This window comes from Schistocerca americana, chromosome 6 (assembly GCF_021461395.2).
Source record: "Schistocerca americana isolate TAMUIC-IGC-003095 chromosome 6, iqSchAmer2.1, whole genome shotgun sequence".
Lineage (NCBI taxonomy): Eukaryota > Metazoa > Arthropoda > Insecta > Orthoptera > Acrididae > Schistocerca > Schistocerca americana.
In genome coordinates, this window is record NC_060124.1 from 66,746,721 (window position 1) to 66,768,194 (window position 21,474).

General features: G+C 39.1%; 1 protein-coding gene across 5 annotated transcripts in view; it reads right to left on the reverse strand.

Annotated features, from left to right (window-relative positions):
* The window catches only part of LOC124619710 (rho GTPase-activating protein 17-like), a 323,049-nt gene that overhangs the window by 101,163 nt on the left and 200,412 nt on the right, over positions 1-21,474 (reverse strand). For all 5 annotated transcript variants that reach the window (XR_006980113.1, XM_047146270.1, XM_047146271.1 and 2 more), the window contains exons 5-9: positions 19,347-19,535; positions 19,169-19,265; positions 11,422-11,572; positions 10,061-10,210; positions 3,161-3,338 (exon numbers count right to left, since the gene is read on the reverse strand). Coding sequence is in view for 4 of the 5 variants with exons in the window: in XM_047146270.1 (XP_047002226.1) it covers positions 3,161-3,338; positions 10,061-10,210; positions 11,422-11,572; positions 19,169-19,265; positions 19,347-19,535 (765 nt within the window). In the remaining variant the exon portion in view is untranslated. The remainder of the gene's footprint in view (positions 1-3,160; positions 3,339-10,060; positions 10,211-11,421; positions 11,573-19,168; positions 19,266-19,346; positions 19,536-21,474) is intronic.

Consider the following 21,474-nt stretch of genomic DNA (forward strand, 5'->3'; position numbering starts at 1 on the left):
AAGTTTTCCTTCATGTACTGGCAGACTAGCACTCCTGCAAGAGAAGATATCCTATGGAAATGGGTTATTCATGCTACAGAGAATGACTTGCAGAATGGTTTTCATTCTGTAGTGATGTGTGTGCTGCTACATATAAAATGATCTTTCAATTGCAGCCCCGGGAGAGGCAAACTTCGTCCTTTTTGCATGGAAAAATGGAAATGAAGTCCCATGCTTCTATACAGAGCGTAGGGGAACGATGCAGGAGACTCGCACCGCCTTACTAGGCAAGGTCCTAATTGAGGTGGTTTGCCGTTGCCTTCCTCCGACCGTAATGGTAATGAATGATGATGATGATGAAGACGACACAACAACACCCAGTCATCTCGAGGCAGGAAAAATTCCTGACTCCGCCGGGAATCGAACCCGGGACCCCGTGCTCGGGAAGCGAGAACGCTACCGCGAGACCACGAGGGGTGGACCCTCTTTGCATATGATACAAATATAAGAACAAAAGGTAGGGCTAGTCCTCTTGCTGAAAAAGACCGTTAACGAAGTATTTGAAAACATCAACACACAAGTTCAAGAAAAATGTATCATATTTGAACTTTGACTAGACTTGGTACATAGCGCATAGTACTACTTGTAGAGTTTCATAAGCTATAAAAACACTTTTTTCAAACAAAGTAATGTTTTTTTTCCAAAGAAAGAAATACAAGAAGAAGAAAGTGTTAAGTTCTTGGGACTACAAAAAAGACACAACCAACACACAACTGATTGGAATACCAACTGTCTAGAATTAATTAGGTGCCTTAGTTTAGCTATTATTTTCAGTATTCACGAAATTATTGTAGGTGATTTACATATGAGGAAACTTGTTTATCCTAGTTTATTCGACAAATTTCTGTGCACTATTGAGTTATGATACATCTGGAAGGGGGGTATGCAACTGATAGGGGTATTTTCAGAATACAGAAGTGTGCTATTACTCATGTCTGGTGTTAATTTTAGAACATTCTGCAGGGACTTCACCAAAAAGCAGGGTATTTTAACCACCTCCAAAAACATAAATACATATCATTTGACATAACCGCTATTTCTGTTTTCTCAAGAAATAGTGAAAAGCATAAATATAACAGGCACAAAAAAGTCCTACAAAAAAGGCTTCAAGAGTAAACAACAGTACAGATAGGAGTCTGATACACGGGTACAGAAGCATTCAACATCCTGCCAGGCCTTACTGAATGTCAGGAAGAAAATGTGGAGTTCACGACTAAATTAAGGAACTTCCTGTTGGGCAAAACCTACTCCACTGACAAATATTTTCACAGAAACTAAAAATTAATGTTTCGCATTATCTTATTCACATTATCACTGTATACAGTGATCTTTCATAATTTAAGTCATTTTATGGTGTTGGATTCAAACGAAATATATTGCACACTTTTGACTTCTCTCTAATACCAGTGATCTCTCTCCATGTGATCCATGGAATGTGACTCATGTAATAAAAGGCTTACAATAATAGTGCGTTTAAGTTTTTCAATTGTTCACTATCTTCTCAATTAATCAACAGGCAGCATCCAGTCACATTGTTTATGCTTAAAATACACTGATGTCCAAAATTAAAGCAACAAATGGAAATTTTACATGGTTAAGTTTATTTTGCTACAAAATGGTATAAACAGGTGATAGCAAAATAGAAACAATGTAAAGAACATAGAACATGATCAACTGTAGCATGTATAGCAGTAGACGAAAATGGTCTTCGTTTTTCCCGACTTAACGGATTTGCACACACATTCTGACAACTGGTTAATGTGCTCACCATGGTGTGTGACCACCTCTAGCAGCAATACAGGCCTGACAACTGACCATGCTGTGAATGATGTAATCAATGTCATGTTGAGGCAATAATGCCCATTCTTCCTGCACAGTTGCCCACAAGTCTTGGAGAGTGACTGGTGAATGTTAACGTGATGCAATCTGTCTCCCTAGTGCATCCCAAATGTGCTCTATGGGATTCAAATTGGGAGAGTGAGCAGGCCACACCATGCAAGCAGTATTTTCAGTTTCCAAGAAAACATCAACCACTTGTGCTCTATGAGGTCAAGCACTACCATCCATCAATACGAAGTCTGGGCGCACAGCACCTTGCAACAACCACGTACGAGGTACCAGTATGTCGTCATGATACCTGACAGCAGTTAAACCTTGTCGATTCATCCATGGAGAGGTTTTCAAGTGGTCAACATAGTCCCTGCTCACACCATTAGCAATCCTCCTTGATATCAGTCTCTCTCCACAATGTTCGAGTCTCGAAATCGTGTTCCACATTCCCTCCAGATGTGAATCCATTGAGAAGCATCCTGCAGACCAAATCAGGACTCATCTGTGAAATGAAACTGGCCCACTGTTCAACAGAGGCACCCACATAGCAGGTCTCCAACAATAAACGCCGCTCTGTTGAAGCCTTCTCTACAGTGTTTGCCTTGATACAACATGTCCAGTATGTTGATAGATCAGATGCTAGTCGCTGTGCAGTACTAAGGCGGTACCGTTGTAACCTTACAGCACATAACGGTCGCCCCTTTCTGATTTCACACATGGTCGGCCCTGCCCTGGCCTTTGGGATAAAGTTTCGGTCTCTATAAACTGTCGCCACATCCGAGAAACAGAATGATACACTTTGAGCCATCGGGTCAAATGAGTTTTCAACTGTCCTGCTTCATTCTTCCTATGGCCCTCCACGGCATAGAGCATGGTAGGTTTATTCGTGCCATACTGAACCATCTGTGAATGTGCACACAACAATTGTGGATGTGGGACTACCCGGTAAACAGAACTCCGTTTGATAGGTGCCCTGACGTCATCGTTGGCTTTGTTTTCCGTTGACCAAAACGCCATCTTCCATGCAGAATATCACCATATGTACACCTGTTGTCAGTTTGTGCGATTATATCGTGCGTGTATTGAACACAGGATGGGTAAATACCAGATTGTTGCTTTAATTTTGGATACCAATGCAGAATAGAATTTTTTACTTCTCTCTCTCTCTCTCTCTCTCTCTCTCTCTCTCTCTCTCTCTCTCTCTCTGTGTGCGTGTGTGTGTGTGTGTGTGTGTGTGTGTGTGTGTTCCCTGCATCAATCAATTCACTAAAAAAATGAAAAGCACACTCACTTCGAGGCTGCAATCCACTCATCATACAATTTGTATGTCATGAGTGGCTCCGGGAGTTCCCTCAGGTAGCACTTCAGTGCACCAGCGACAACATGAGGGTCACCATATTCTATCGCTGTCTCCAGCTTCATCAAACCAGCATCTAGGCTCAACTTCATGCGCCGAACTTTTGACATACCTTAAAAAAAAACCACAGTACATGCACCAAATTTATTTTGGAAAACAGGCTTTGCCATTTGTCTGTAATTACACATGACTTAATTAAAACACTGTCACTGGGAGAGTGGTGAGCGAACTACTAAAATAGCACTTCAAATTTAAATATTGAACAGAAAAATTAATTACATTTTAAGCTGATGCTTTGGAAAACTTTTTCCATGTAATCTAGAACAAGTACTGCCGCTTTTTATCAGAACAGAAGCTGAAAAATTGGATGCAAATACGTAATGCATTTTATTAATGTTAAAAACGAAAACATTTCTGCAAAATTATATTTATTTAGTCATGAACCAGCTTTTGGCTTCTCAGTCCATCTTCAGGTGACAGCTGAATGACATTCAGTTGTCACCTGAAGAGGGCCTAAGAAACCAAAAGCTGGTTCACGACAAAACAAACATAATTTTGCAGAACATTAAAATATTATTATCATGTTCTGCCAAGCACCAACGGAAAATTCAGTTAATGTTTTAATGCATTTTATTCTCTTTTTTTCTACTTTCACAAATACGAGTAAACGGCCGTTTGAAAGATACATCAATTTAAGTAAATGCTCATAATACCAAATCTAATGAAATAAATGAGATAGGAAATAGGAAAGGACTTTCGCTGTATTACGGAAGCTATTTTATATCCAATTAGTTAAAGGTAGTAAATGATGAAAGCTTTAGTTATATCAGAAATAGCTGGTAACTACATTTAAAAAACTGTGGGAATCCTACATCTAAGCAGAGAGATGTGGGAGGGATCTTATCCACACCAAAGGAAAACACTCCCACATAATCTGGCTATGGATGGATGGTGCTTCCGCAGTCACAAGAATTCCCTCACCCAGTATGCTGAAGGTGTCACCAAGACCTTCACAGACAGGTACTAACCCCCAAACCTGGTCGGCAAATAGATTTCCCATGCCAGATCCTCACATTCCACGCTTCCCCGAACCATCTCTCCATCCCAAGACCCAACTGCAAAGGAGTACCTCCCCCCTCCCCTCCCCAGAAAAACCAAAATCACCCACTCTGGAACAACTGAATCATATCTTTATCCAGAGCTTCAGCTATCCATCATCATTCCCAGAAATGCCCCCCCCCCCCCCCCCCCGGTAGCTGAGTGGTCAGTGTGACTGGTTGTCAATCCTCTGGACCCGGATTCGATTCCCAGCTGGGTCGGGGAATTTTCTCCGCCCAGGGACTGGGTGTTGTGCTGTCATCATCATCATCATCATCATCATCATCCTATCATCATCATCATCATCCTAATCGACTGCAGGTTGTCGAAGTGGCATCAAATTGAAAGACCGGCACCCGGTGAATGGTCTGCCCGATGGGGTGCCCTAGCCATACGATTAAATAAATTCCCAGAAATGAGGAACATCCTACCCAAATCCCATCCAGCGCCCCGGAAGTGGCACTCTGTCGCCCACCCACCTTGCACAACACTCTGGCCCACTCCCACTGCTACCAGCTTGCCCCTTGAGTCATATCCCTGTGGTAGTCCCAGGTGTGGAAGACCTGCCCAATTCAGTCACTCAGCACATGCTACTCCAGTCAGCCAAAGGCTTAACCTGTCCCTCCAGAGGTAGGGTCATCTGTGAAAGCAGTATTGTCATATAGAAGCTCTACTACAACTTCTGCACAGCACTCTACACACTATGCAGGCGTGACCACCAACAAGCTGCCCACCCAAATGAATGACCGCCACCGCACTGTGGCCAAGAGCAGAGTTGACCAACAACTGCTGTCAGAGTATGATACTGAGAATGACATACTTAGTTCAATGGCTGCTTTATAATACATGCTACCTGTATCCCCCTGCCCAGCACCAACTTCTACAAACAACATAGACGCAAGTTACCCTTTCAACAGACCCTTCAACTCTGTAATCCTCTAACCTCACTCTCCGCTAGCCTCTTTCCCCACATGTAATTGAACCTTGCCACCAACATCCTAACTTTACTCAGCATACACTGACACCCTCTTCCCTACAGTCATCCCCTCTCACTCCACTCTTCCAGGTCCCTGTCACTGTTATCCCGTGCTGCACGAACTCGCCGGTGCCGGGTTGTGGGTCATATTACATAATAAGCAGGCGAGACTTTCTCACAAGAAAAGTGGACACTATTATAGAAAAAAATTATGATAGGAAAAAACTGAGCCATTCACTGGAACAGCAATATTCAGATCGTGAGATGGATCATCAAGCGTCTCAAATAGCTCTTTTTTTTTTCTTTTAAAACACTAGTACATGCCTTAAACTTCAGTCAAATATAAATGAAATACTGTATTTTCAGAATATATGAGGTGATAGTGTAATATGCAAGAATTACTGACTGATCTGGATTTCAATTAAGTAGTTGTTCCAGACAACACCTCAATTACAACAACAAATAGTGGTCGGGGAAGTTCGTGGATAAAACATAACAACAAACAAAAGCTTAAAAACAGGGCAAATAGAGAAGGGAAGTCACTGCAGAAAATGGAATGTGCTGTGTTTGGGAAATAAAATAATGCAGGAGATCGCAGTAACAGTCAACTAGTGCATTTTGGTGAAACAAACACACAAAAATGTGAAAGAATCACCTAGAAGCAAGGTAAATGGCAAGAAGGAAAGAAAAGTGCTGTCAGATTTGCAAATAAATCAGAGAAAGATGATCAGGAGAAGACCGTGCAGAGTATAGTGAATCATAAACAAAGAGTTACCTGCAAATTTGTAAATATCAACGTATCGGTCTAAGTGCATGGAAATCACTACTAGAAAAGATGTAGGGGCAAGATGTTGGTTAATACGGGTGGTACAGATAGATATTTTATAAATACCAGGTGGTCGACTGTGATTTCTCCTGTGCGGTTTTACACAAACTGAAACACCATTTGCAGTACCTGTCTTCTCAATCTATTGGCTTTGCATTCTTTGATACTAATTTGTCTTCTGACCCAAAAATGGAAACTGTATCATGAGGAATAACCATTTTGTAAAAATATTAAAAGAATTTAAGTAGGAATTGATCAAATCCAAAAAACTATCAATGGGATAGAACAGTTTTTGTATAATAAAACAAGGCAATTTCTTAACAGATTTGACTTGAGCGATGAGTTCCTTATTTCTTAAACTGACATACGACTGGGAGAATGGTGTGCTGACCACATGCCCCTCTGTATCTTTCCTGTGGCGCCTGTGGGCTGAGAATGACACGGCAGCCAGTTGGTAGAGATGGGCCTTCGTGGCCTGTTCAGGCAGAGTTTAGCTTTTAGATGAGTTCCTTAAGACAGATTCTTCATTGTGGAATGAAAATGAAGATTTCATCAACTCTCTAGAACTAGTCAATAAACAAAGTCGTAAATGACCCAGCAAATAAAAGCATCAAGCTCATCAAGGACTACAATAACTATTTACATAAAATGATAAATCTAAGCGTGTATGTTTCAGGTTGTATCTGAGTATTGCCTTAACTTTCCAGCCAATGAAAAAGAAACTTTATCCAAGAATAAGGATTTCTCAAAGGAAACTTCATAATTAAATTGAAAGTAATTGGTTAATCATCACCTCCATTGTAATACAGGGCAATTATCAGGTCCATGAAACACTTCAAAACATCTGTACAGACAAATGGCAATATGAAATTATACAGCGTGTGAAAGACAAACTCTCAAAGCTTTCCCCCCGCCAGTGTTTATAAATGTTCTATGTGCCCATCCTTCATCACACGGCACACATCTTTGGCATACATCTAACCAGCAGTCGAATTCCGCCTACCGTATTTACTTGAATCTAAGCCGCACTCGAATCTAAGCCACACCTGAAAAATGAAACTCGAAATCAAGGAAAAAAAATTTTCCTGAATCTAAGCCGCACCTGAAATTTGAGACTCGAAATTCAAGGGGAGAGAAAAGTTTTAGGCCGCACCTCCAAATCGAAACAAAGTTGGTCCATTTTAATATGAGACACAATTTAGATCGAATGAATGACGATACAGCTACAGTAGTTTGGTTCGAGTCGTAAGCTTAGCAGTTAAGCTTTATCAGGTAGCCATTGCTATGCGTCAGGCGCTCCCCATTGGTATTTATACGGGTACCCTTCCTTTTTCACGTGCTTCGTCTGGATTGAATTGATTGCTTATTTTTCTTTGATCTCGTAAGTGCCGTTCTCTTTGGTATAGGTGTTTACGTCACTCTAAGCTGAAAATGCATTACTGTACTGTGTCATGCATTGTTTGTCGTATTCTGATAATGAGTGTTTACGGCCTGTCGCCGCTCGCAGCATGGCTTGCTTTTGTGCGCGCTACCACCGCTTACAATTTGGGGGGGGGGGGGGGGGGGGGGGGGGGAATTGTCTCATCAGCGAAACAATGGCAAGAGACTGCTATTTGTTGTTACTTACACTGCTGCTTTCTTTGATAATGATCAACAAGAAACAAATAATAGACTGTGTATGATAGAAGATGTTCTGAATGAGAGATTAGCGAAAATTTTTTTCCGTTTGAAAATCTTTGCAGACGCCTCTTTAGTACATTACATTCTGCACAGAAATTAGAGTCATCTTAGATTTAAAAATCTAGTCAATTGCCATGCTTCATTTCTGACTGTATCACTATTAGGCATAAGAATAATATGAATATAAACATGACATGATATGTACATTCTTCCACGTTTGCTGTTGTCTCACTCTAGTTTCGTAGTTTATTAGGCAGACAGGATTTAAATGAGATAGCAGCAAACACGAAAGAATACATGGCAAAATGTTTATATTCGTATTATTCTTGTGGTGAAGAGAATACTGCATGTGATTCACAATTCATAAAAATTCCTCTTAACAACCATCTCTTCTCACAGGTAGGAAAAAATTCTGAATGTAGAGTTGGCCATATTGACAAAAACCCCAAACAGTCTTGCCAGTCGGATTTTCGTAGTACATTGAAATGCTGCTACATTCGAAGATGAACAATGTGGAATTTGTATTTACTTCGTTAATTTATTTACTGACGCAGAGGTTTTGGTGCCAGTATTTATCTTTGTGCCTGCAAAGCAAGCCTGTGTAGCGCTACATATATTTGACGGCAGAAGTTAGTTATGGCGGCACCTACCAACATTTTTCAGAACTTCTGCTTACTTTGCACTTAATTCTAAGCCGCAGGCGGTTTTTTGGATTACAAAAACCGGAAAAAAAGTGCGGCTTAGATTCCAGTAAATAAGGTATACCCAACCCCATAATTGCTGTGATGCTGCGTCACAAGTCTTCGAGATTCTGTGGTGAAGGTGGGACATAAACACTGTTCTTCATATAACCCCACAAGGAAATATCTCAGGGTGTCAAGTCTGGTACCTGTAGTGATCAGGTAATCTCGAACACAACTCTGGAAACATTGAGGGGGCCATTTGTTGAAGGCCGAAATCACTACTATCAATTCAAGTTGTGGCCAGAGCAACAACTGCTGCATGTCATGAAAGATGATACCATTGACAGTTCTCACAGCAAAGAAAGGCCTACGGAACGTCTTGTTGGACATCAAGGACATCTCCGAATCAAGGACATCTTTAACAGTCGCAGGTGAATTCTCTGTACCCCCACATGTGTGCGATGTGTTGATTTACCTTCCCTGAGAGATACTTATCTATGCAGAACTTGCAGTTTGTCATCTCGGCTTACATCCTGCAGGAGCTGAGTTTTGTATGGCTTCACTCTCAACTGCTTACGAATATCTTTCTCGCTGTTGACTGGATAGTTAGATTGTGGGGTCTCCTAATATTATGTCCCTAACACAGTCCACTGCCTGGTTTCACATATCCATTTAGTCTGAATATTTTACATCGCACAAAGAACCATCCTCCTCAAATTTCTTGTACCGCTTCTCTATGTTGCTGTTAACTGGTGGTGTCCTGTGATACTTGCTATGGAATGCTCTTTACATTCTCACTACCAAGTGGTAACAGGCAAATTCTAGCACACATAATGCTTTCTTTGCCTGGTTCGTCATAATTTTTCTGCAACTACAACCAGTGGCACTTGCAGGCAATATGTTTGAAAAATCCCGAGTTTGTCTTTCACGTACTGTATCATTTGTTACATTATGTTTAGTGATTTACTTATGCTATTTTTAAAATGTTTCATGGACTTTATTAATTATGATGTAGTTTTAGATAAAATTAATTCAAATTTCATGCACTTTTTTTCCATTCAAGTGTGGAGGCCATGGACAAACATCTTTCCCTTTTCCTATACAGCCCAAATTATACACAGTTTAATTTTTTTTTTAATTTTTTTTTTTGCGGCAGGACCAAACTAGAGGGTAGCACAAAGGAAAAGTCAAACTTGAAAAATGAGAGCCGTCAAAATACACATGTATTCACCTACCTACCAGAGCACATTAAATGTATGTAGATAATGTGATGAAGTTTACTGTTGATTTAAAGAACTTTTCATTGGGCACCTCCTTTTACCCCACTGAAGGGTATCCTTGCAAAAACTCTTGAATAGGCATTTCACTGTATTGCACTTAAATTAAATTTACGTCTTTGACACCTTTCCACACCCCAGTGACTACTACTCTCTGTGGTGTTCGCAGAATACGACTATGGAATGTGACAGATGACACTTGAATCACCATAAAGAGCCTTGGACTGTATTTCCACAATAGGAAAATATAAAGCAAGGAATAAACAACAAAATGTCTCAAATATTGCTACATACCTGCAGCAACCCTGAAGAGACCCTCTTCTGCCATACCCAGCTCCAGCAGCGCACAAACACACAACTCAATAGGCAGTGCTATCTTACGGTGCGTGATGCGCAGGTGCTCCTCTAGAGGCTGCGAGTACACGGGCTTGATGTCACTTTCCTCTGCGTACAATCAAAGATTTCAGATTACAAACATATTTCTCCATCTACAAAAACAGGAAGTAATGCGACACTCTTTATATCCCCATCTAAATTAAACTTGACATGGAACAGTAAGTAAATGGATAGGTTAAAGTGCAATCATCCTCCTCCGCTATTCACAAATAGAGAGAGAGAGAGAGAGAGAATTTAAGGAATGCTGCCACACCATAATATACATTGTACACATTTTCAATTGTCACCCAGGATCGAAGAAGACTATCAGCCAAATACAGACCAGCTGTTGATCTGGCATTCAAAGCACTGTATGTGCTAGTTTTTACTCCCCCATTTGGATGGAAGCAGAAATCAATGTGTTAACAGAGGTATATGAGGGTTCATTTTGCTTTGTCCGCAAAACCAGGTGGTGCACTAGATTTGAATTATCTGTTTCGTGCAATGTAACTTGTTGCCCGTCACTTCCATCCACTCATTTTGCCATCGTCTCATGATTTTCTGCATTAATGACATAAGAGATACCTGGGAGTTTAGATAGTAACTATCACAATGAGCTGCTGGCATGCTAGTTTGACTGCACTGTCTGCTAATGCATTTCCCTAAATGCCCACATGGCCCATAATCAGCAGAATAATACTTCCTTCAACTGTTTTGGCAGAAGGTAAAGGGTGTCCCAGACTGTTTTATTTGCAAAGTAAATTAAACATACGACCAAGGAATGCAGTGATCACACTGATTCAAATCGGTTATTACTTGTGACCGTGTCATCCCACCAGTTCAGTCACTTCAAGATACTTTTTAGTTCTGGGTAATAAAATGGATATTCCTGACTGCATTCCCAAGGCATGAAAAGTGTTCGCAATAATTAGTTAATTTTATTCCAACCTTTCCATCATCTTAATAGAAAAATAGAAAATTTAACCTTGCATGCTTTCTGCAGATAACTATCTATTTATTTAATTTAAATCTATGTATCAAAATATGACACCGCCTGGAATCTAATTAAAACACCCAAAACATAATGGTTAGCAGGCTAAGAAATCATTGGGTGTTCCTTACAATCACCTCTGAAAAATTCTGACCACAAAACTGCTTACAATCATGTCTCCATTCAACTGTGTTGATGACAAGTCACAGAAACAAGGTGCTAAAATCTAAATATTACATGCTAAATTATCCCAAATAATTGCGTATTGCAAAACCACGTATTTACTTACGAATAGTAGCCTCTAATGCTGGTATAACGTCCTCTAAACATTTGAGAGCCTTTTCATGAAAATCACGTTTGTGCCTTGCATATTCAACAACCATCTGAGCAATTTCAGCCTCCCTTGAAATGAACTGGAACATCTCCGCTGCAAGAGCATCCTGAAATAAATAATTCTCCACAATTTCTGTTGTTGATATTGATACAATGTCCAGCTTTCGCAATATTTCAATAATGGCCACAAAATGAGAAAGTGTGATAGTATTTAACTATTGTTCACATTTTAGTGCCGGGTACAGATAAATCTGACATTGTGGTACTGCAGCCAAAAAGTTTTACACTCTTAACAAAAAGCATTGAAATTTCAGTCTAATCTTGCACTAGAGACTTTTAATTACATGTAACATACTGACACAAATTCCATTACAGTCCAAGGAAACAAGCACAGATAACTATGGGTTGTTCTTCAGGGGAAAAAAACCTGGAGAAGATAGCAATGGAGCAGGTAACTATTTTGTAGCTCAAAAAGCTTGAGAGAACAAATATATATTTTCTGTGTGTGTTGTTATTAGCCCTCTGCTCTTTCACATTTCTGACTACATTTTCTACTTAATACTATTATTTGAACATTTTTAATCTAAGTCAGTTCCACTGACAATCAAGACATATATATAACAAGGGATACCTTTCAAAATGTGTATTTCCAAGCAGACTCAAGTAAGCCATTGACAGATCCCCTTGTAATAATAATATAAAGACAGATTTCATGACCAACTCTGCAGCAAGATTCAGACTTTCAAGGGGAGATCCCCAGGGGTGGGATTGACTTTTTCAAACCATCTATGTGGTCGGTGGTATGGGTTAGGATTCCACTTATCATACCCTGCAGCCATTACCCTGGTGGGACCTTATTTGCGAGTAATCAACAAAAAAAAATTTCAGAATTTCTTGTGATCCATTAGTCTTGACTGACAATGACATCAGTTTCAAAATACTGTCGTTGCACAGTGATGAAGTTATCTGGCTGATATGCTGAAGGTTGAGAGTTCATATCTTGACTGGTATGATCTGCTGTTTTTAGATTTTTATTGAAATTATTGTGATCATTACTTTTATTCAACTGAATGGTTTAAATATAATTTTTTTCATTTCTAATCCTTAGCTGTGTCATTTAATTATCATAATAACTTTTTGTTTGTCTCATTTTTGCTTACTGTTATTCTTTTTGCATTAGGAATCTCTGTCCATGATATTTTAATCATGTTTATTTATCTACCATAATATTTATCATTTGAAACACAAGTCTTTGGTCTGACAACTCAGTTGAATCATTTTGTTGTCTAGTGACAGTGGATAGCCAGCCACTGATGGACTGTGCTCGAGCAGATAGCACAAGTCATGTTGCCGTGCTGCACAGTTGAAATGCATATCTGTTACCATTCATCATTTGTCTAATTAGGAGTGTCGTTCATAGTTTGTTTTACTTTGGCGTTTTTAGTGTTTATTCACTTCTGTTTCATTTCAAACCATGTCCAGTGCAATGAATGATGCAAGCCCAGCATGTGAAGTGAAACGGAGGAAGAAAAGAATGCTACACAGCCAATCCCACAATGGACTATTTTGAGAAAGAAAACGAAAAAGGTGAGCCTTTATTTCCCATTGGTCAGACTGTTAAGAGCACAGCAACATCTTTGGAAGTAAGCAAGAAGCTGTTGTAATTGATCAGCAACATCTTTGGAAGTAAGCAAGAAGCTGTTGTAACTGATATGTCCCAAACCAATTTTCAGGGTGTATACGCGAACACGGAAAAAAATTCCCGGATTTTTCCCAGTTAAAAATACACTTTCTCACGGGTGAAAACACACATTTTCCATGTTAAGTGACAGTGTATTTCCCTCGAAACTTCAAATACACAGGCATAGAATTTCCCGGCACTTTAGAAAACAAAACTCAGGGAAAAAGACACGTTTTGGAAATATCTTTGATGTGCAGCAACATGTATGCTGTGTATTTTCGTATTACGAAAGTATACATTGGAATCCCACCAAACTCCGCATGTTACTTTCCAAATCATTGAAATCGAGATTGCGATGCGCTTTTGTAAGCCAGTCATAGCTCACGTCACGTGATCTCACCAGCTGATGACAGCGGATATGCAGAGCACAGGACATGTGATGTAGTCAGCCAACAACAACATCACTGTTAAATAGCAAGAACACACCAACAGGGGAAGATAATAGTTTAAATTAATATACATAGTGTCGCTACAAGAAAACCAAAGCTTTCGCATACAATGTTGATCTTTTCTGCGCATGTTACACTTTAAGATATATCAAACAAATGTGCCAGTAAAATTTTTAAGAATCACATAAATGTCTGATATTCAGGGTTCGAAATTCTTCTAAAAGGCTTGTCATCAAAGAGTTGATTTTTAAATGAGAGTCAAATGCTCTGTGATTTAAGAAATTCATGGTATAGTCTCGCAAGTAGTTCAACTTACGTAAAACAATATTTACTTTGAAAGTAACGCTTTTCAAACTACCATTCGCAATATTTTTCTGTGGCTTGTTAGAAACAGGTTCATTTCAGCAGTTGCCAGAGAGCACAAGGAACAGGCGACACCACACTTGCGCAAGTACCATGACGTAGGAAGCCCATATGTACGTACGTGTAAAACATTGAAACATCACACATCATGTCATAAAAGAAACAAGACATCAGAGGACACTCCAAGAGCATCAGAATTTCGTGAACCATACTAAAATGTGCACATTTAAACTGCATATTTACAGTGCACATTCGTATGTCCAGATTCCCAATGAAGTAGACTTCGACCTGATATTAAGCTTTTCAGTGTGGTTTTCGGGATGTAAATTTTCCTGGAGCACCAGTACTGTATTATATCATGTTTGGTTCTTTATTATGGCATAATGCCATACGTGCTAGAAGATGAAAACATGCACCTGAAATGCAGCGGACAGTTGAAACTAGCCAGTACTGTGGAATTAACCATTTCGTTTCAAATACATTGACTGCCTCTGTGGAAAAGGTTGATAAAAGTCAAATTTCTTTAGCAAACAGACAAAAATAACTTCATTGTTCTGCAAGGCAATTAACGCTTGATTGTCAAAAAGGCGGAACGAAAATAAAATCTGAAACTAATAACATATTTTAGACCTCCGTAATTACATGAATTTTAATTCACTTGATAGCTCCCGGTCACAGATATCCATTTTGTTTTCATTCGACATGAGAGTAAACGAAGGGAAACAGCAAAATCACTAAATGTAAGCCAGCCGTGGTGGCCGAGCGGTTCTAGGCGCTACAGTCTGGAACCGCGTGACCGCTACAGTCGCAGGTTCAAATCCTGTCTCGGGCATGGATGTGTGTGATGTAGTTAGCTTAGTTAGGTTAAGTTCTAGGAACTGATGACCTCAGAAGTTAAGTCCCATAGTGCTCAGAGCCATTTGAACCATTTTTGAACTAAATGTAAACATGGGTCACATGGAGACTATCCACTATAACTCGGAGTGCTCTGCGCACCAGCCGCAGATCTACGATATTTGCTAACTAAAAAAAAAAAAAAAAAAAACGAATTTTTAAAATTATGTACATCTTGTAGCAAGCACATCTTTCTGAAAAGAACGTGTTCGAGGAAATGTAAGGCATGTCATTTGGTCGTAAGTGTGCCAAAGCGCAGTGCCACGCCTCTTCATACAGCATTCTTCTATCACACGTCACTGTATTTCGCTCTGTGGAATCGAAACATGTATATTTTGCAATGGATGCCATCAAACTATATTCAGGACAGTGGAAATTGAAAGTCTATGGTGCCTCTCCAGCTCCCAGTCGGCTGGTTTAACAGCCTGCCCCACTTTTTAAAAAATCTCGCAATTAATAGTAGATGGGATTATTTGTAATCGGGAGAACAAGAACTCTTCAGAAAATTTGCACTCTTTATTGCCTATTAGCTAATAACTTGCTGTTTTGTGTGACATAAAATTAAATATAGGATGCATAAAACCAATGAAGACAAGGGACAAGCAACAAAGTACATATTTCTTCAATCCTTAGCTCCTAGCATTTTTTCTCTCTACTCTTGCTACAGCTTTACATGGCGTACTTTCCTTTCCGCGAAAGAATCTATTACCTCACCAAAGTTCGTCAAACGTTATGCTACATGAAAAATCGAAATGTCGTTATCTAATACTGAAAAAGCTGTTAATACAAATAATACCACAAGACTGGTGTGGTTTCTCGACCTGATTACGTCTATTTTGTCATTGTCTGCTAGATAAAACAAAATAGGCCTTTTTAATATGGTAGCAATTTTGTAACACACACCAAATAAACGAGACTGTTTTGGCACAAATGGTCATTTTTATAACACGACAGAATTAATTCACGAAGTACCAATATCAAATACCTATAAGGCCTACTACAAGCAAAAAGCTTTATTTTACGAAATAGTTTCACATTTCAATCATACGCACCAGTTTCTCAAGCATGAGATTGAATAAAAGTATTACGCATTTTTTTACATAAATTTGGAATGGTCTTATTCTTCCATAATGTGTGTGATGTCCCCGTTTCTTCTCCTTCCTCATTCTAACAAACAATCTTGTCATCACCAATTCTGTAGGTGTTCCTGCCGTTGTCAAAATTTGTTCACCGATTAACTTCACTAACCCTATTAGAATCACCGGTTTAGTTATCCCGCCATTATTCCCTGATTAGATGTTGTAACATGTTCGTACATCACGTTTTCCGCATTACTTCCAGAATAGAACTTAAGCGGCTGGTCCTTACTAATGTAGTGATCTGGCCTCAAATTTTCTGTCAAAATTTCATTTTCTTGGATACACCGAAAAGATAACATGTAATCTTTCTCACCTGTTAGTCATTTATTTCCATTCTGGTAGTCTGAATTTATGGATTTCGCTAGTAATTATAACAATGCTGATCATTCGCAAACCCAATCAACCACATAATCAGACAGCGATTGGCATTAATCCGTTCGGCTTTACTCTGCTCAGCTCGTATAGCCCCATCCCCTTTTGTCTGTGGAAAATTTATTTCTAGATGCGACGAGGATTCTCCTGACAGAGACATCACGTACACTATGCACGTATTCAAAAATCAACTTATGAGTCATTCAGAAATCAATTAAAATGTGTTCAAAAACCAACAGGGATGTGTTTCAAAATCATATGAATAATCGATAGACCAACATGCACTGGATGCTAGGTGAGACAAGTAACCCCCCCCCCTCAAGAATATGAATTTGTCGCCCCCTTTTCCTGGTAGCATCTATGCTTGCACAGCCAACAGCCACATTCCTTTAGCCAGAAGCGGGAGTATCTACTAATCAAATGCGACTGAACTGCGCATGCGCATGAGCCCGCTCGTAACTGTTAAAACGAATCTAATGTAAACAGTTGTGACTTCACGCTCACGGAGGCAATTTGTTGTTATGAAGCATTGCATAGTCTTCCTAAAGCCTTTGACACATTTTGCTGTTGGCAGATGCCTGCATGAGCACTGTGTGTTGTTGTTGGATATGGCGCATTTCCTTTGCAGTTTAAGCTATTTTCATTTTTTTTCTCTCATTTATGTTTTATTGTTGAAGTATTATTCTGCAGTGGCGGGATACAGCAATCTCCTTAGTTAGAGTATCGGCTCATACCAGTCAAAATTACAAAAATTTAACAGAAAACTAAAACAATGAAAATTCCCGGAATTCTAAAAAAAATCCCGGGTCTTTCCCGGTTTTCTCCCGGATGAAACAATTCCCAGATCTCCCGGTTGTCCGGGGTCGTATACACCCTGAATTTTGCTTGACCACCATCAATTCCAGCAGCACTGCTGGTATATGATTTATGGACAGTGCATGCGAAGCACACACTGCCACCGTGGTCACCTGCAGAGCAGTTACCCAAGTGGAACACTGACACAGTACAACACTTAACACCACTGACGCCAGCTCAGCAGCTACGGGCAGAATCTATTTGTCAGTAGCAGCCAGGGGCAACAGGGAGAGCTACTCATGTCTGCCTCACTACATCATTTATTTAAATCAATAAAAGTTCTTTGTAATTGTTAATAGTGTTTGCCCTCGGCTCCATGACCTGTCACCACCACTCACTCATCCCCCAGAAAGCCAGCAAGCTACAATCCAGAAGGAATTAATTTGACTAAATGCAAAATAATAACTAAAATCATATGATTACAGATCTGAAATATAAAAAGAGAATAAAAAGAAGAAGAAATGAGAACAAATAAAGTTAATACAATGTTAAATGGGAATAGAAATGAAAAATTATAATTAAACTGATTAACTGAATAAAAGTAATGATTGCAGTCCTTTACATAAATATGGAAAAAAAGTGGATCACATCCATTGAGCTTTAAGTCCCCCACAACCTTCAGCTTTTCGGTCAAACAATTTAACTGCTAGGCTCTGGAACTCTTTTGAAATAAGTGCTATTTTCACAAGGCTGTAGTGGACCACAAGAAATTCTGTTTTGTTACTTACTTGCAAACGAGGTCTCATCAGGATGAATGGCTGCAGGGTTTGATACATGGGAACCTAACCTACACCACTGTACAGGTGATTTGGGGTAAAAAGAAAAATCCAACCCCTGGGGACCTCCCCTTGTTAATCACAATTTGAATTCCAGAGCCGGCCGGAGTGGCCGTGCGGTTCTAGGCGCTGCAGTCTGGAACCGAGCGACCGCTACGGTCGCAGGTTCGAATCCTGCCTCGGGCATGGATGTGTGTGATTTCCTTAGGTTAGTTAGGTTTAATTAGTTCTAAGTTCTAGGCGACTGATGACCTCAGAAGTTAAGTCGCATAGTGCTCAGAGCCATTTGAATTCCAGAGGGACCTTTCTGCAATGCATACAAAATTTTTAACTACAAAAAAATCAGAAGCCAAATTTTATTATGTATTCTGTAAGGTATTTGACTGTACAAATTACAACTTTATATTGCACAAAATACAATGGTATTCCAATGAATATAAATTTATAATTAGTTTACTTCATATGAAACTATTCATATAATCTGAATATAATAGAGGGAAACATTCCACGTGGGAAAAATATATCTAAAAACAAAGATGTCAATATAATAGAGGGAAACATTCCACGTGGGAAAAATATATCTGAAAACAAAGATGATGTGACTTACCGAACGAAAGCGCTGGCAGGTCGATAGACACACAAACAAACACAAACATACACACAAAATTCTAGCTTTTTTGCGAAAGCTAGAATTTTGTGTGTATGTTTGTGTTTGTTTGTGTGTCTATCAACCTGCCAGCACTTTCGTTTGGTAAGTCACATCTTCTTTGTTTTTAGATATATTCATATAATCTGTAAGATATTTGACAATACAAATTACAACTTTATATCGGTCAAAATACAATATTATTCCAATGAATATAAACTTAATAATTAGTTTACTGCACATGGAACTAACAGAAAGCATACTGTAACTTGAATTGAGCAGCACACATTGCACATTTTCAAATCCATCAGTTCAGTAACTATAGCTGTGTGTGTGTGTGTGTGTTTGTGTGTGTGTGTGTGTGTGTGTGTGAACAAAACTCAAATGTCGAAGTCCAAAATAAAGAACAAGCTGTACACTGAAGTACAAAATGAAGACGAAGCTGTATAGTTATTGTATATATCACTTTCTAAACCAACATATTCCTTACCACTGATAGCAAGCAAAAATGGTACTGGTAAAACTTACGCGGCACTGTTCCACTTTCAGTTCAGCCTCTTCCATTTCATCCTTTATGGAATCTAAGCGTGCATTTGTGTTCGCATGCTTCACTGAGTTTTGATACCTATACAGCCATCAAAAATTATTTCAACAACATTCAAGCCATATAGCACATCTGCATACATTTTTATGGTGTGGAACCCACCTAGTTTTTGCAGCATCCATGTCCAATGTGAGTTTTGCCAAATTCCGTTTATGTTTACTGATATTAGGAATATCCACATCTATCACATTCTGTAGAGGTTCTATCACAGCCTTTTCAACGCCCACTTCATAGCTGACAAGCAAGTTTGCCAGGTCCTGTTCGACTTCGCCACACCGTTGAAGAATATTTCTGTAACAAATGTTCACAATACTCTTCATAAAGTTATGTGATAACAGTTAAACAATATCATCATTACTGACGGATGAATATATTTATAGGATAGTAACAGAAGTAAATTATCATATTTATCTGGGTCTAAGTAACCCTGAATATAAGAGTCCTTCGCCCCCCCCCCCCTTTCCTTTTGATTAAGAAGCTCCTTGAGAAAAATTTATTTTTAACATAGTCTGACTAATCAAAATTACAAACTGTTTTATTGACATAAGGTATCTGCCTAAAATGTTAATCTCATATATAATCTAAACTTATACCATTTATTGATTGTCTACATTTGATGATACAAGGAGAAATAAAATAAAGAAAAAGAAATGGTTTACATTAATTTGAGGATGGTTTTCTTTTATACCTTTTTTGCTTACCAACCCTGTCGTCTGTGGTATCATTACTTTAATCATCAGCCTAATAGCATATCTGTGAAATTTATATCTTAGTTGTCACAAATATTTGTCTCTTCCTTCTGAATATGCTGTTATTTCCAAAGTTGTGGTCATGGTGGGACCTGCAAACACAACTGTTTTTTCTGAATACATATCAGATTTCGCTTCCACATTGATGTGAGAATGTTAAAATGTCTCTATGTCTCTTGCTTCCAAACATATCATCTGCCCACTGCTCTCTCATTGGCTACGTAAAACCAGCACCTGACACACCCCCTTCATTCCCATCACGCAGCACGGCAAACGCCAACAACATCGCAGCACGAAACAAGTTAAGTATGTCACTGGCCCCTATCTAGAGTTTCACTGTCTCCTGCAGAAATGAACATTATTTTTGAGTATTAGTCCAATTTTAAATTCAATTCAATTCCGATTACAAACAGATTCAAGCAAGGTGCAGTTTAAACTTGGCAGACGTTCACGAAAAGCCAAAGCAAGCAGTATAGATAGGCAACATAATGTAATTTGCTGCAAGCTCACCACTCTACTCCTCGCACTTGTCCTATTTCTCAGGAAGCTGGTGTGACTGGTCCCCCTCCAACCCTTCCATAGTGCTGGGCTTAAGCAACTGTGAAACATGGTGCAGGTCGTATGTAACAACAGCAACTAATACATAAGTAAAATTTCGCAGTCATGATTCAGTCCAATTGTCGAAGTTTTGCTCATCCCCCGATCTACTGATGCCTGTTTGTACTATTCCACGACAAGTCTTACTGCTGTAATTTGTTCTAGCAATAACAATTACAGTCAGTTTAGTATGATTTATTTCTTTTGTTACACACTTCCATTTCAACCAGATAACCTTATATCAGTACGTGAACGGAGACCAAATGTCTCTTTTTTTGAACGGCTTGGTACATTATTGGAGTTTCTCATAATCAAATATAATACTGATCTGGGTTCAGTCAAGTAATGCATTTTTAAGGATGACATTTTTGCTTTTGAATGTTACCTCTACTTAAAAAAGGAACATTAATGTTTGTGTACTGTATCCGTACATGTACAGTAAGAGAAATTTTATTGCAAACCTGTTCAAATACAACAACAATAGTTGATAGAATTTAATGCTATTTCCTCCTGTGTTTCACAAATCTGCCAAATTTTAAGCAGGGCAATAGACAGTTGTAGTGACTCCTTTATAGTTTATCGCGTAGACCTGGCACTGGCACTGTGCGAGTCAGCTGTCACGTGATCGTTCTAGCAATGCATATACTGCATTGGGCGCCTCTGGTTATTAGAACTCACAAGTCCGTCTATCAAAGAGTATTGTTTACCCAGACACGCACCTCCAAATTCTCCAAAATAAATCTGCACGTGACTTTGATACGCCAAGCTTCATCTGCAAATGTTAAGATAACCCCTGTATAATCTACTAAACAACATAAAAATGTTGACCTCAGCAGCAACAATTTTATCTGTGAATATAAGACAACCCTGTGTTTTTCGAATGA